The sequence below is a fragment of the Aotus nancymaae genome, unplaced genomic scaffold (assembly GCF_030222135.1).
Source record: "Aotus nancymaae isolate 86718 unplaced genomic scaffold, 86718_ANA_hifiasm-v0.15.2.pri h1tg000014l, whole genome shotgun sequence".
Classification (NCBI taxonomy): domain Eukaryota; kingdom Metazoa; phylum Chordata; class Mammalia; order Primates; family Aotidae; genus Aotus; species Aotus nancymaae.
This window is the reverse complement of record NW_026988425.1, coordinates 67,143,609-67,156,704: the sequence shown is the minus strand read 5'-3', so window position 1 is coordinate 67,156,704 and position 13,096 is coordinate 67,143,609. Positions and strand designations below refer to the sequence as shown.

The 13,096-nt window shown below is 36.5% G+C and overlaps 2 protein-coding genes across 5 annotated transcripts in view; one reads left to right on the top strand and one right to left on the bottom strand.

Annotated features, from left to right (window-relative positions):
• The window catches only part of GFM2 (GTP dependent ribosome recycling factor mitochondrial 2), a 56,641-nt gene that overhangs the window by 5,930 nt on the left and 37,615 nt on the right, over positions 1-13,096 (top strand). For 3 of the 4 annotated variants that reach the window (XR_010342602.1, XR_010342601.1, XM_064376050.1), the window contains exons 3-6: positions 93-177; positions 1,658-1,715; positions 2,135-2,232; positions 12,816-12,941. Coding sequence is in view for 2 of the 4 variants with exons in the window: in XM_064376050.1 (XP_064232120.1) it covers positions 93-177; positions 1,658-1,715; positions 2,135-2,232; positions 12,816-12,941 (367 nt within the window). In the remaining 2 variants the exon portion in view is untranslated. Of the gene's footprint in view, positions 1-92; positions 178-1,657; positions 1,716-2,134; positions 2,369-12,815; positions 12,942-13,096 lie in introns of those variants that run through there. The other variant, XM_064376051.1, reaches the window with a different exon arrangement.
• On the bottom strand, positions 7,499-7,827 carry LOC135274799 (small ribosomal subunit protein eS27-like). Its single transcript, XM_064375785.1, has one exon. It carries the CDS (start codon positions 7,809-7,811, stop codon positions 7,557-7,559), a length of 255 nt encoding a protein of 84 aa, XP_064231855.1. The 5' UTR covers positions 7,812-7,827; the 3' UTR covers positions 7,499-7,556.

Here is a 13,096-nt window from a genome sequence, read left to right as displayed (position 1 = left end):
AAATATTTTATCTTCTGACAAAGCATAATTACAATGTTAAAACTGTATTAAGTGATGCTAAAATAAAATTAATGCAAGTTTCTTTTTACTAGAATTTATGCTGCTATAAAATAAGAGCGAGTTTAAAAAGATTAAAGCCTTATGTGCTGCTTGGAAGAAATTACAGTTCCCTACCAGGTACAAATGTTAGAGTGTTCTAATTTTATCTAAACTGTTTGCCTTATCTCTTTTCTCTCTCTTTTGTTTGCAAGAATCTCCCTTATTAGGGGTCTCTAACCATTTTTTACTTCTTGGCTACTTCCTTGTGGTCATTAGGGGTGGCACCTGATAGGTACCAGGAGGAAATACTCATAAGAGTTGTGCTCCTCATATGAGGAACATACTGATGAGCTGAGCAAAGGAAAGGTTGGTGGCTTTAGTAGCTAGTTTGGAAGTTAAGCATGTGAGTACCATCTAATTTTAGAGTGCTCTTGTGAAATATTTTTTTTCTAGTTTATTTCTGTTTTTTATGCAAGTGTTTTCTGTTAAGAGAGATTTACTAGAATGATTTATTTTGAGAATTGTTATAAGTGGTTTGGTTAAGTGTTTGGGATAGTTTAGGTTAGATATATGGCATTAAAAGCTGGAGGACGGAGGAGCTGACTTACTTTTGAATGTCCATCCTGTGTTTGAAATGTATGGTAGACTATGAAACTAGGTTAGTTCTGTTGCTGTTCTCATTACTATATTTGTCATATGAGAATAATAGAATAAAAATACTGATTGGCTGTTGACTTACAAGGGCAGATTAATGGGCTGCATTATTGGTATGTATCTAGGTCTCTATTTTTTGCTCTTGTGAATTTAACTGTAGTAGTATAGATTATCTTTTGATCTTCAAACCACCATGTAGTTTCAAAAATAATATAAAATTGTTTTCGTATTATAGAAACATGGGAGAACTGATTTAAATAACATTATAGAAACATGGGAGAACTGATTTAAATAACAGGAAGGTTTTAATTAAATTTATAAATGTAACTGCCTTATTTCTTTAGTATTCTTAATATTAGCAAACTGTATGTTAAGCATAGAAGAAGCCATATGGACATTTTTATTTTAGAAATACTACTTGACTTTTCAAAAATATTAAATTGTCACGGTTTCTATTCAGTGAAACCTCCCAGGCTCTCTTTAAAGGTATTGTGCCCTGGGATTGCGGAGGAAGGCAAGTTCCAAATTGTATAATAATTAATTATCAACTGACACGAGGATCACTGTTAGCTTTTCAAACTCTGGAAAAGGCAGATTTATAGGACTGTGCATTTAAAAATTTTTCTTTGACTCAGGATCAGTGCCTTAAGATTATCATTATGAGCATTTATTCTAATTCTACAATTTTGTAAATAGAAATGAAGTAGGTGGCAGAGATTGGGGTGAATCTGTATTTTTCTGAGGCTATGATCTAGAACTTGATGTTTATTACCTTCTTTTATTGTCATCCATACCTTTCCTTATGCATTGCTAAAAATGAATATAATTTTGGATTTATTTAGCTTGAATTGTACTTTATTTGACATTATAGTATTTGCTTAAAGTTATTTTAAAGTCTTTCATTTATAAATTAAAGGAAAATTTTATAAATGTAACAGCTCAATTTTAACTTTCTTTTCGTTAGGCTTAATAGGAAATGATATCAAATCCCTTCACTCCGTCATCAGTCCTCCCATAGCTAAGTAAGTACTGACATTCATATGCTTTTGCATAGACTGTCATGAAAATTTATAGCTTTTCTCTGATGGACAAGAGTGAGTGCCATAATTTCTATGACTTTCTGCCCTAGCCAGTTTTAAATAGATGTTGATAATATATCTTAGCTATTTTTTTCTCAGTTTAATGCTAAAAATTTTTAATGTAATGACAGCATACTTTTCATAGAATGAATATAAGACATTCTCAAAATTGTAGGTTGTAATTAGCCCTTTTGTTACTTAGCTATTTTATCAGAGTAAAGTGGATATACTCTATTTGCCATTTTTCTAGTTTTTATGCAATTTTATAAATTATAGAAATACCAGCTTTGAAATTTGGACAGCATATATAAAATTGTTTTACAATTTTAGTAATGTCTACCTTATTTTTTTCTTTTAAACAGAATCCGTAATATTGGAATTATGGCTCATATTGATGCAGGCAAAACTACCACCACAGAAAGAATATTGTACTATTCTGGATATACAAGATCACTGGGAGGTTAGAATGGATTCCTCCTCTTCCCACCCCCAATTAGCAAAAGCATCATTGGAAAACATTTTGATTAAGAAGTCAACCTACACACCTTGAATATGGCATAGAGCTACTGATGTCTAAATCACAACTTAAAGATAAGGTAGTTGAAATACCCACCAAAGGGTCTTCTTAGATTCAACTAAATATTCAGACTTACAAGACTATCATAAGCCCCATTTAACAATCATCTACTCAGAATGCTACAGGGCAGGATCTGTAGCTTACCAACAGACCAGCATTAGATGTTTCTTTCTAGAAGTCTTATAGCAGTCCCCATAGCTATCTGGGAGCTATCTTCTTTGACTGCCCCAAAGTAATAGATGAGGTGCAAGGTGGCAAGATTCACAGTAGCCACTCTAGCTTAGAAGATTCATGCCCCGCGGAAATGAATATCTCTTGTTATAACTTCAAAGGGGTAGCTTCCAGGTTTCACATAAGGTACATGCCATACCCAGGGAAGCCCAGAGTTTTGTATCTCCATAAGGTACTTAGAATTCATTTATAGTTCTTCACAATTCAGATTTAGTTCACCAATCAGAAGTTATTTTTTCCATAAGTTATATTGCCTAGGAACATAGTTGACATACCTCTGTTATCTGGTTTCTAGAAGAAAAGAACCAAAAAAGTTAACCAGAGGTTAAATTCTCATGTTGAAGAGGAGAGGATTTTGTTAATCCTTAACCTTACTATCTTTTGTTTTTTTAATTGTGGTTAAAAAAAAAACATAAAATTTACCGTCTTAACTATTTCTAAGTATACAGTTCAGTAGTGCTAAGTGTATTCACATTATTGTGCAACCAGTTTTCAAGATGTTTTCATTTTACAAAATGGAAGCTCTATACCCATTAGATAACTGCCATTTCCCCCTGTCCCCAATCCCTGGCAGCCACCCTTCTACTTTTTCTTTCTATGACTTTGACTACTGTAGGTACTCATATAAGTGGAATCATAAGTATTTGTCTTTTTATGACTGATTTATTTCATGTAGCACAGTGTCCTCAAGGTTTATCCATTTTGTAGCATATGTCAGGATTCCTTTGTAATTTTTAATTTTTTTTTTTTTTTTTAGAGACAGGATCTTGCTCTGTTGCCCAGGCTGGAGTGCAGTAGCCCAATCATAGCTCACTGCACCCTCAAACTCCTGGGCACATGAGATCCTCCTGCCTCAGCCTTCTGAGTCGCTTGGTCTACAGGCAGGTGCCACCACACTTGGCTAATTTTTGTATTTTAGTAGAGACAGGGCCTCAGTATGTTGCTCAGGCTAGTCTCAAACAGGGCTCAAATGAAGATTCCCTTTATAAGGCTGAATAATATTCCATGTGTTTTATTTATTTCAAACTAATGCAGTTTATTATAACAAGAAGGAAAATCAAACTTTACAGTAATTATGGTCATTAAGCTGAAAATCACCTACAAAAGTCATGGCAATAAGTTATTTACAGTTATAAAGCAGAATATCAAGACCTTGCTCTCACAGTAAAATAATCTGGACATATACACAATCTTGTGATGCCAAGAAACTGAATGAATATATAAAAATAGAACCCACATAGAATGTTCTGTCTTTTTTGTATACACACACATTTTCTCTGTGATTGCCCTTAATTTTATGTCTTTATCATAACTGGTTTATTTATAATTAAAAATAAAGAATCTTAGACTTTATATTCTAAAAAGCAGCTAGGTTAACAGTTTTCTAAGGTTTTTTTGTTTGTTTGTTTTAATAGGTTTTTGGAGAACGAGGTGGTTGATTACGACAATAAGTTCTTTAGTGGTGATTTCTGAGATTTTGGAGCACCTATTACCCAAGTAGTGTACACTGTACCCAATGTGTAGTCTTTTATCCCTCACTCTCCTCCTGCCGTTCCCCCTGAGTCCCCAAAGTTCATTGTATCATTCTAATGCCTTTGCATCCTCATAGCTTAGCTCCCACTTATGAGTAAGAACAAATGATGTTGGTTTTCCATCTCGAGTTACTACACTTAGAATAGTGGTCTCCAGTTCCATCCAGGTTACTGCAAATGCCATTATTTTGTTCCTTTTAATGACTGAGTAGTATTCCATGGGGGATGTGTGTGTATGTGTATGTATATATACATACACATACACACCACATTTTCTTTATCCACTCATTGATTGGCATTTGGGCTGATTCCATATTTTTGCACATTGTCATGCTGTAAGCGTGTGGTCAAGTATCGTTCGTATAATTACTTCTTTTTGTCTGGGTAGATAACAAGTAGTGGGATTGCTGGATCAAATGGTAGTTTTACTTTTAGTACTTTAAGGAGTCTCCACACTGTTTTGCACAGTGGTTATACTAGTTTACATTCCCACTAACAGTGTAAAGTGTTCCCTTTTCACATCCACACCAACTTCTGTTTTTTTTTTTATTTTTTTATTTTTTATTATGGCTGTTCTTCCAGGAGTAAGGTGATATCACATTGTGCTTTTGAGATGCATTTCCCTTATAATTAGTGATGTTGAGCGTTTTTTCATATGCTTGTTAGCCATTTGTGTATCTTCTTTTGAGAATTGTCTGTTCGTGTCCTTAGCTCACTTTTTGATGGGATTGTTTTTTTTTTTTTTTTTCTTACTCATTTGAGTTCCTTGTAGATTCTGGATATTAATCCTTTGTCAGATGTATAGATTGCAAAGATTTTCTCCCATTCTGTGGGTTGTCTGTTTATTCTGCTGATTATTTCTTTTGCTGTGCAGAAGCTTTTTAGTTTAAGTCCTATCTACTTATCTTTGTTTTTGTTGCATTTGCTTTTGGGTTCTTGGTCATGAAGTCTTTGCCTAAGGCACTGTCTGGCAGGGTTATTCCAATGCTCTCTTCTAGAACTTTTAGGATTTCAGGTCTCAGGTTTAAGTCTTTGATCCATCTTGAATTGATTTTTGTATAAGGTGAGAGATGAGCCAATTATCCCAGCACCATTTGTTGAATAGGGTGTCCTTTCCCCCACTTTATGTTTTTGCTTGTCAGTTGGCTGTAAGTATCTGGCTTCATTTCTGGGTTCTCTATTCTATTTCACTGGACTATGTGCCATTTTTACTTTATTAGACAGAGTTTCACTCTGTCACCCAGGCTGGAGTGCAATGGCACAGTCTCAGTTCACTGCAGCCTCTGCCTCCCGGGCTCAAGCGATTCTCATGCCTCAGCCTCCTGAGTAGTTGGGATGACAGTGCCAACCACCACACCCAGCTATTTTATTTTATTTTTAGTAGCAATGGGGTTTCACCATGTTGGCCAGGCTGGTCTCAAACTCCTGACCTCAGGTGATCTGCCCACCTCGGCCTCCCAAAGTGCTTAGATTACGGGCATAAGCCACCCTGCCTGGCCCCATGTGCCTATTTTTATACCAGTACTATGCTGTTTTGGTGACTATGGCCTTGTAGTATAGTTTAAAGTTGGGTAATGTGATGCCTTCAGATTTGTTCTTTTTGCTTACTCTTGCTTTAGCTATGCAGGCTCTTTTTTGGTTCCATATGAATTTTAGGATTGTTTTTTCTAGTTCTGTGAAAAATGATGATGGTATTTTGATGAGAATTGCATTGAATTTGTAGATTGCTTTTGGCAGTATGGTCATTTTTATAATATTGATTATACCGATTTGTGAGCATGGGATGTGTTTCTATTTGTGTGTGTGATCTATGATTTCTTTCAACAGTATTTTGTAGTTTTTCTTGTAGAGATCTTTCATCTCCTTTGTTAGATATATTCCTAAGTATTTTCTTTTTATTTTTTTTTGCAGTTATTGTAAAAGGGGTTGAGTTGTTGATTTGTTTCTCAGCTTGGTTCCTGTTGTATAGCAGGGCTACTGATTTGTGTACATTAATTTTGTATCCTGAAACTTTGCTGCATTCATTTAGGAGCTTCTTGGATGACTCTTTAAGGTTTTCTAGGTATACATTCATATCATCAGCAAACAGTGACAGTTTCCACTTCCTGTTTGCCTATTTGGATGCCCTTTATTTTTTTCTCTTGTCTGATTGCTCTGGCTAGGACTTGCAGAACTATGTTGAATAAAAGTAGTGAGAGTGGGCCTCCTTGTCTTCTTCCAGCTCTCAGAGGGAATGCTTTCAACTTTTCCCGGTTCAGTATAATAATGTTGGCGGTGGATAAGGTATGTCCCTTCTATGCCAGTTTTGCTGAGGGTTTTAATCATAGAGGGATGCTGGATTTTCTCAAATGCTTTTTCTGGGTCTATTGAGATGATCATCTGATTTTTGTTTTTAATTTTGTTTATTGACTTGCAGATGTTAAATTATCCCTGCATTCCTGGTATGAAACCTCCTTGATCATGGTGGATTATCTTTTTGGTATGCTGTTGGATTCAGTTAGCTAGTATTTTGTTGAGGATTTTTGCTTCTGTGTTCATCAGGGATATTGGTCTGTAGTTTCCGTTTTTTTGTTATGTCTTTTCCTGCTTTTGGTATTAGGGTGATACTGGCTTCATAAAATGATTTAGGGAGGATTCCCTCTTTCTCTAACTTGTGGAATAGTGTTGATAGGATTGGAGCCAATTCCTTTGAATGTCTGATAGAATTCAGCTGCAAATCCATCTGGTCCTGGACTTTTTTTTGTTGACAACTTTTTAATTACCATTTCGATCTCACTGTTCGTTTTTTTCTGTTCAGAGTTTCTATTTCTTCTTGTGTTATTGGTCTGTTCAGCGTTTTTATTTCTTCTTGTGTTACTGGTCCGTTCAGAGTTTCTATTTCTTGGTTTAATCTAGGAGGGCTGTATATTTCCAGGAATTTATCCATCTCCTCTAGGTTTTCTAGTTTATGTGCATAAAGATTTTCATAGTTGCTTTGAATGATTTTCTTGTATTTCTGTGATATCAGTTTTAATATCTCCTGTTTTGTTTCTAATTGAGCTTATTTGGATATTTTCTCTTAGTTAATCTCACTAATAATGGTATATCAGTTTTATTTTTCTTTTCAATGAATGAGCTTTTCATTTCACTTAGCTTTTGTATTTTTTGTTTTAATTTCATTTAGTTCTGTACCGATCTTGGTTATTTCTTCTGCTGGGTGTGAGTTTGGTTTGTTGTTGTTTCTCTAGTTCCTTGAGATAAGACCTTAGATCGTCCGTCTGTGCTCTTTCAGGCTTTTTGATGTAGGCATTTGATGCGATGAACTTTCCTCTTAGGACCACTTTTGCTGTAACCCAGAGGTTTTGATAGGTTACATCACTGTTATTGTTTAGTTCAAATAATTTTTTTTTTATCCAAAATGTGTTTATTGAGATGGTTTCCCACTCATCTTGATTCAGAGTGCTTTTAGTGCTGCTTCCTCCTGAAAGAACATCCTTCTGTAAGCCTTGCTTTTCCTCCCGTAGGCTGGCAGAGGACAGTGGAGCAGCCAACACACAAAACTACCGTTTGTGCATAGCTGAAGAACGTGGTGATTTTATAGCATCCTGGGCATTTCACATCCATGAAGTAGGAATTGGGGCTCTGCACCAGGCGTTTCTTCTTGTGTTTCCTCTTCTCCTCTTCTGGAGAGGGATGAAGGAAATCCTTTGCGAGAGGCATGTTCTCGTGGGTAGGTCGTCACCGCCGGAAAGAGTTCAAATAATTTTTTAATTTCCACCTTGATTTCATTGTTGACCTAACGATCATTCAGGAGCAGGTTATTTAATTTCCATGTATTTGCATAGTTCTGAGGGTTCTTTTTGGAGTTGATTTCCAGTTTCATTCCACTGTGGTCTGAGAGAGTACTTGATATAATTTTGATTTTCTTAAGTTTATTGAGACTTGTGTTGTAGCCTGTCATGTGGTCTGTCTTAGAGAATGTTTTGTGTGCTGATGAATAGAATATATATTCTTCAGTTGTTGGGAAGAATGTTCTGTAAATATCCATTAAGTTTGTTTGTTCTAGGATATAGTTTAAGTCCATTGTTTCTTTTTTTTTTCTTTTTTTTTTTTTTGAGACACAGTCTCACTGTGTTGCCCAGCCTGGAGTGAAATGGTGTGATCTTGGCTCACTGCAACCTATACTTCCCAGTTCAAGTGACTTTCCTGACTCAGCCTCCCAAGTAGCTGGGATTATAGGTGCCTGCCACCATGCCTGGCTAATTTTTGTATTTTTTAGTAGAGATGGGGTTTCACCATGTTGGCCAGGCTGGTCTTGAACTCCAGATCTCAGGTAATCCACCTGCCTCAGCCTCCCAAAGTGCTGGGATTTCATGCGTGAGCCACCACTCCTGGCCGGTCCATTGTTTTTTTTTTTTTTTGACGGAGTTTCACTCTTGTTACCCAGGCTGGAGTGCAATGGCGCAATCTCGACTCACCGCAACCTCCGCCCCCTGAGTTCAGCCAGTTCTCCTGCCTCAGTCTCCCGAGTAGCTGGGATTACAGGCACGCGCCACCATGCCCAGCTAATTTTTTGTATTTTTAGTAGAGACGGGGTTTCACCATGTTGACCAGGATGGTCTCGATCTCTTGACCTCATGATCCACCCGCCTCGGCCTCCCAAAGTGCTGGGATTACAGGCGTGAGCCACCGTGCCCGGCCCGGTCCATTGTTTCTTTGTTGTCTTTCTGTCTCAATGACCTGTCTAGTGCTGTCAGTGAAGTATTAAAGTCCCCCACTATTATTGTGTTGCTGTCTATCTCATTTCTTAGGTCTAGTAATAATTGCTTTATAAATTTGGAAGCTGCTTTATTATGGGCATGTACATTTAGGATTGTGATATTTTCCTGTTGGACTAGTCTTTTTCTCATTATATAATATCCTTCTTTGTCTTTTTTAACTATTGCTGCTTTAAAGTTTGTTTTGTCTGATACAAGAACAGCTATTCCTGCACACTTTTGGTGTCCGTTAGCATGGAATATCTTTTCCCCCCTTAACCTTAAGTTTATGTGAGTCTTTAAGTGTTAGGTGAGTCTCTTGAAGACAGCAGGTACTTGTGAATTCTTATCCATTCTGCCATTCTATGTCTCTTAAGTGGAACATTTAGGTCATTTACATTCAGCGTTACTATTGAGGTGTGAGTTACTATTGTCGTGCTATTTGTTGCCTGAATACCTGTTTTTGTTTTTGTTTTTTCATTGTATTATTGTTTTATAGGTCCTGTGAGATTTATGCTTTTAGGAGGTACTCTTTTGGTGTATTTCGAAAATTTGTTTCAGGCTTTTGAGCTCCTTTTAGTAGTTCTTGTAGTGCTGGCTTGGTAGTGGTGAATTCTCTCAGCATTTGTCTGAAAATGACTGTATCTTTCCTTCATTTATGAAGCTTAGTTTCTCCAGATACATAATTCTTGGCTGATAATTGTCTTGTTTAAGGAGGCTAAGATAGGACCCCAGTTCCTTCTAGCTTATAGGGTTTCTGCTAAGAAATCTGCTGTTAATCTGATAGGTTTTCCTTTATAGGCTACCTGATCCTTTTTCCCTACAGCTCTTCAAATTGTTTCCTTTGTCTTGACTTTAGATAATGTGATGACTGCGTGCCTAAACGATGATCTTTTTGTGATGAACTTCCCAGGTGTTCTTTGAACTTCTTGTATTTGGATGTCTAGATCTCTCCCTGGCCAGGGAAATTTTCCTTGATTTTTCCCTCAAATACATTTTCCTTTTAGATTTCTCTTCTTCCTCAGGAACACCAGTTATTTTTGTGTTTGGTCATTTCACATAGTCTCAAACTTCTTAGAGGCTTTGTTCATTTCTTTTTAAATTCTTTTTTCTTTGTGTTCATCAAATTTGGTTAATTTGAAAGCCTTGTCTTTGAGTCCGTAAGTTGTTTCTTCTATTTTTTGGAGATGGAATCTCGCTTTGTCATCCAGGCTAAAGTGCAGTGGCACAATCTGGGCTCACGGCAACCTCTGCCTCCTGGGTTCAAGCATTTCTCCTGCCTCAGCCTCCCAAGTAGCTGGGATTACAGGCACCTGCCATCAGGCCTGGCTAATTTTTGTGTTTTTGAGGAGACAGGGTTTCACTATGTTGGCTAGGCTGATCTTGAACTCCTGACCTCAGATGATCCACCCGCCTCAGCCTCCCAAAGGGCAAGGATTACAAGCATGAGCCATCACGCCTAGCCTTTGAAGTTGTTTCTTCTACTTGCTTAATTCTGTTGGTGAGACTTTCCAGTGTATTTTGCATTTATCTAAGTATGTTCTTCATTTTCAGAAGTTGTGATTATTTATGCTGTCTATTTCTCTGGAGATTGTCCTGTTCATATACTATAATCTTAAAAAAATTTTTAAAGTTGGTATTCACCTTTCTTTGGTGCCTCCTTGAGCAACTTAATAATTGACCTTCTAAATTCTTTTTCTGGCAATTCAGAGATTTTTGTCTCGGTTTGATTCATTGCTGGTTGAGCTAGTATGATTTTTGGGGGAATTAAAGAGTCTTGTTTTGTTATGTTACCAGAATTATTTTTCTGGTTTCTTCTCATTTGGGTAGACAATGTCAGAGTGAGGATCTGGCACTTAAGGGCTACTGTTCAGATTCTTTTGTTTCATGGGGTGTTCCCTTGTTGTAGGGCTCTCCCCTTTCCCCTAAGGATGGGGCTTCCTGAGAGTCAAACTGCAGTGAATCTTTATGTTTTTATACAGGCTATCTTTTGAAGTTTTTTTCTAGTTAGGACCATAGCCTAAAACTATCCAGACTGTTGTAGAACTTGTTGATCCAAGGTTGGCTTTATTAGTCATATAAATAATCATAAAGATAATGTGCAATAAAGATCTTTACAATTGTGAAAAATCTTATTGCTGTGTAAGTGTTTTTAAAACTTATTGTCTTGTTTGGAACTTAGAGTTATTTGGTCTTTGTATCCTTAATGATATTTATTTTCTTAGACAGTGATATTGGGAATAACTGACACTAATACAATTATTGATGTTAACATAGAGTTGTATTTGAGTTGCTGTCAAATACATTTTTCTTGCTATTTCCTCCTCTGGTGCTTAGGTTATATGTGTGTATACATATTTATACACACATGCACATATACACATATATGGGGCAAGTAGCTACCATTTTAGGGGTTTAATTAATGCTGAAATAAATGGTAGTATAAGGCCATGATAATGGTAAAGATCAACCATTTTTTATTTCTCTTACTGTCTATAAATTTAGTGGTACAGTGAGCAAACTACTTAACCTAGTTTGTAAAATAAGACCAGTAAAGCCATCCTTGCTGGGTTGTTATAAAGATGAAATGAGACATTATATAAAGTACCTTTTCTAACAGAGGATAAATGGTAGCCACATGGAATGAAGTAGAGAAAAAAATTCACCCAATAGTAAATTATCCTTTACAAATTATCCTTTAATTTGAAAGCCTTGTCTTTGAGCACTGAAGTTGTTTCTTCTTTTTTTTTTGAGACAAAATCTTACTTTGTTATCCAGGCTAAAGTGCAGTGGTACAATCTTGGCTCACTGCAACCTCTGCCTCCTGGGTTCAAGCATTTCTCCTGCCTCAGCCTCCCAAGTAGCTGGGATTACAGGCACCCACCATCAGGTTATTAGAATAATATACATAATTCAGCTGCAGAATTTTACTGCAGAATAATTTGAGTGAATTTTTCTGATAAAGTTCAGGATAGTTTTTTTTTTTTTTTTTTTTTTTTTTTTGAGATGGAGTCTTGCTCTGTTGCCCAGACTGTAGTGCAGTGGCATGATCTTGGATCACTGCAACCTTTGCCTCCTAGGTTCAGGTGATTTTCCTGCCTGAGCCTCCCGAGTAGCTGGGACTACAGGCATGTGCCATCATGCCTAGCTAATTTTTGTATTTTTAGTAGAGGCAGGGTTTCACTATGTTAGCCAACATGGTCTCGATCTCCTGACCTCATGATCTGCCCTCCTCAGCCTCCCAAAGTGCTGGGATTACAGGCATGAACCTGTACCTGGCTAAGTTCAGGACAGTGTTTTTTTGTGAGTTTATACTGTAGAAGTTGTGTAGGACTACTTGCATTTGTACAAATAAATCCCTTCTCTTTGGAAAGTTTAGTAATGAGATGGATTTGTAAAGGATAATTTACTATTGGATGATTTTTTTCTCTACCTCATTCCATGTGGCTACCATTTATCATCTGCTAGACTAGGTACTTTACATAATGTCTCATTTCATCTTTATAACAATCCAGCAAGGATGGCTTTACTAGCCTTATTTTACAAACTAAGTAGTTTGCTCAGGATCATAGAGTGCTAAGTGGTAAAGTTGGGATTTAAAGCTATGTCTGTCTGTGTTCTTTCACTGTCCCACTCTGCCTTCTATCAAAGGATCAGGAGGGAAGGATATCAGATAAAGAGGGTGTAATGATAGTTAAGGTATGTAAGAAATAAAAGAAGTATATGGTTCAGTAAACTTAAAAGATTTTCATTTTAGTTGGTGAAAAATTACTTTTATGGCAAAATTACTAATCTAGTTGAAAAACTTTTTCTACCATGAAGATTTACTTAGTGAAAGAGTAGAGGTTCTATTAAACCTAAGGAATGATTTCTCTTAGGGCAGATTAAACTGTCTCAGGTAGATATTGAGCAAGAATAAAATACACTTACTATTAAGACTAAATTGTATTATCTTCTTCCTGGCTAGATGTTGATGATGGAGACACTGTGACAGATTTCATGGCCCAAGAGAGAGAAAGAGGCATTACTATTCAGTCAGCTGCTGTTACATTTGATTGGAAGGGGTATAGAGTCAATCTAATTGATACACCAGGTATGGTACTATTCCAGTAATACAGAGATGCTGCGTCATTTGGAGTTTTTTGTTTGTGTGGGGTTTTTGTTTTGCTTTTGATTATGGTAAAAAAAACATGTTACAGAATTTACCATCTAAACCATTTTTAAGTGTACAGTTCAGTAGTGTTAAGT

Coding starts and splice junctions, on each gene's coding strand:
- LOC135274799 (XM_064375785.1), bottom strand. CDS start 7,811: ATGCCTCTCGCAAAGGATTTCCTTCATCCCTCTCCAGAAGAGGAGAAG.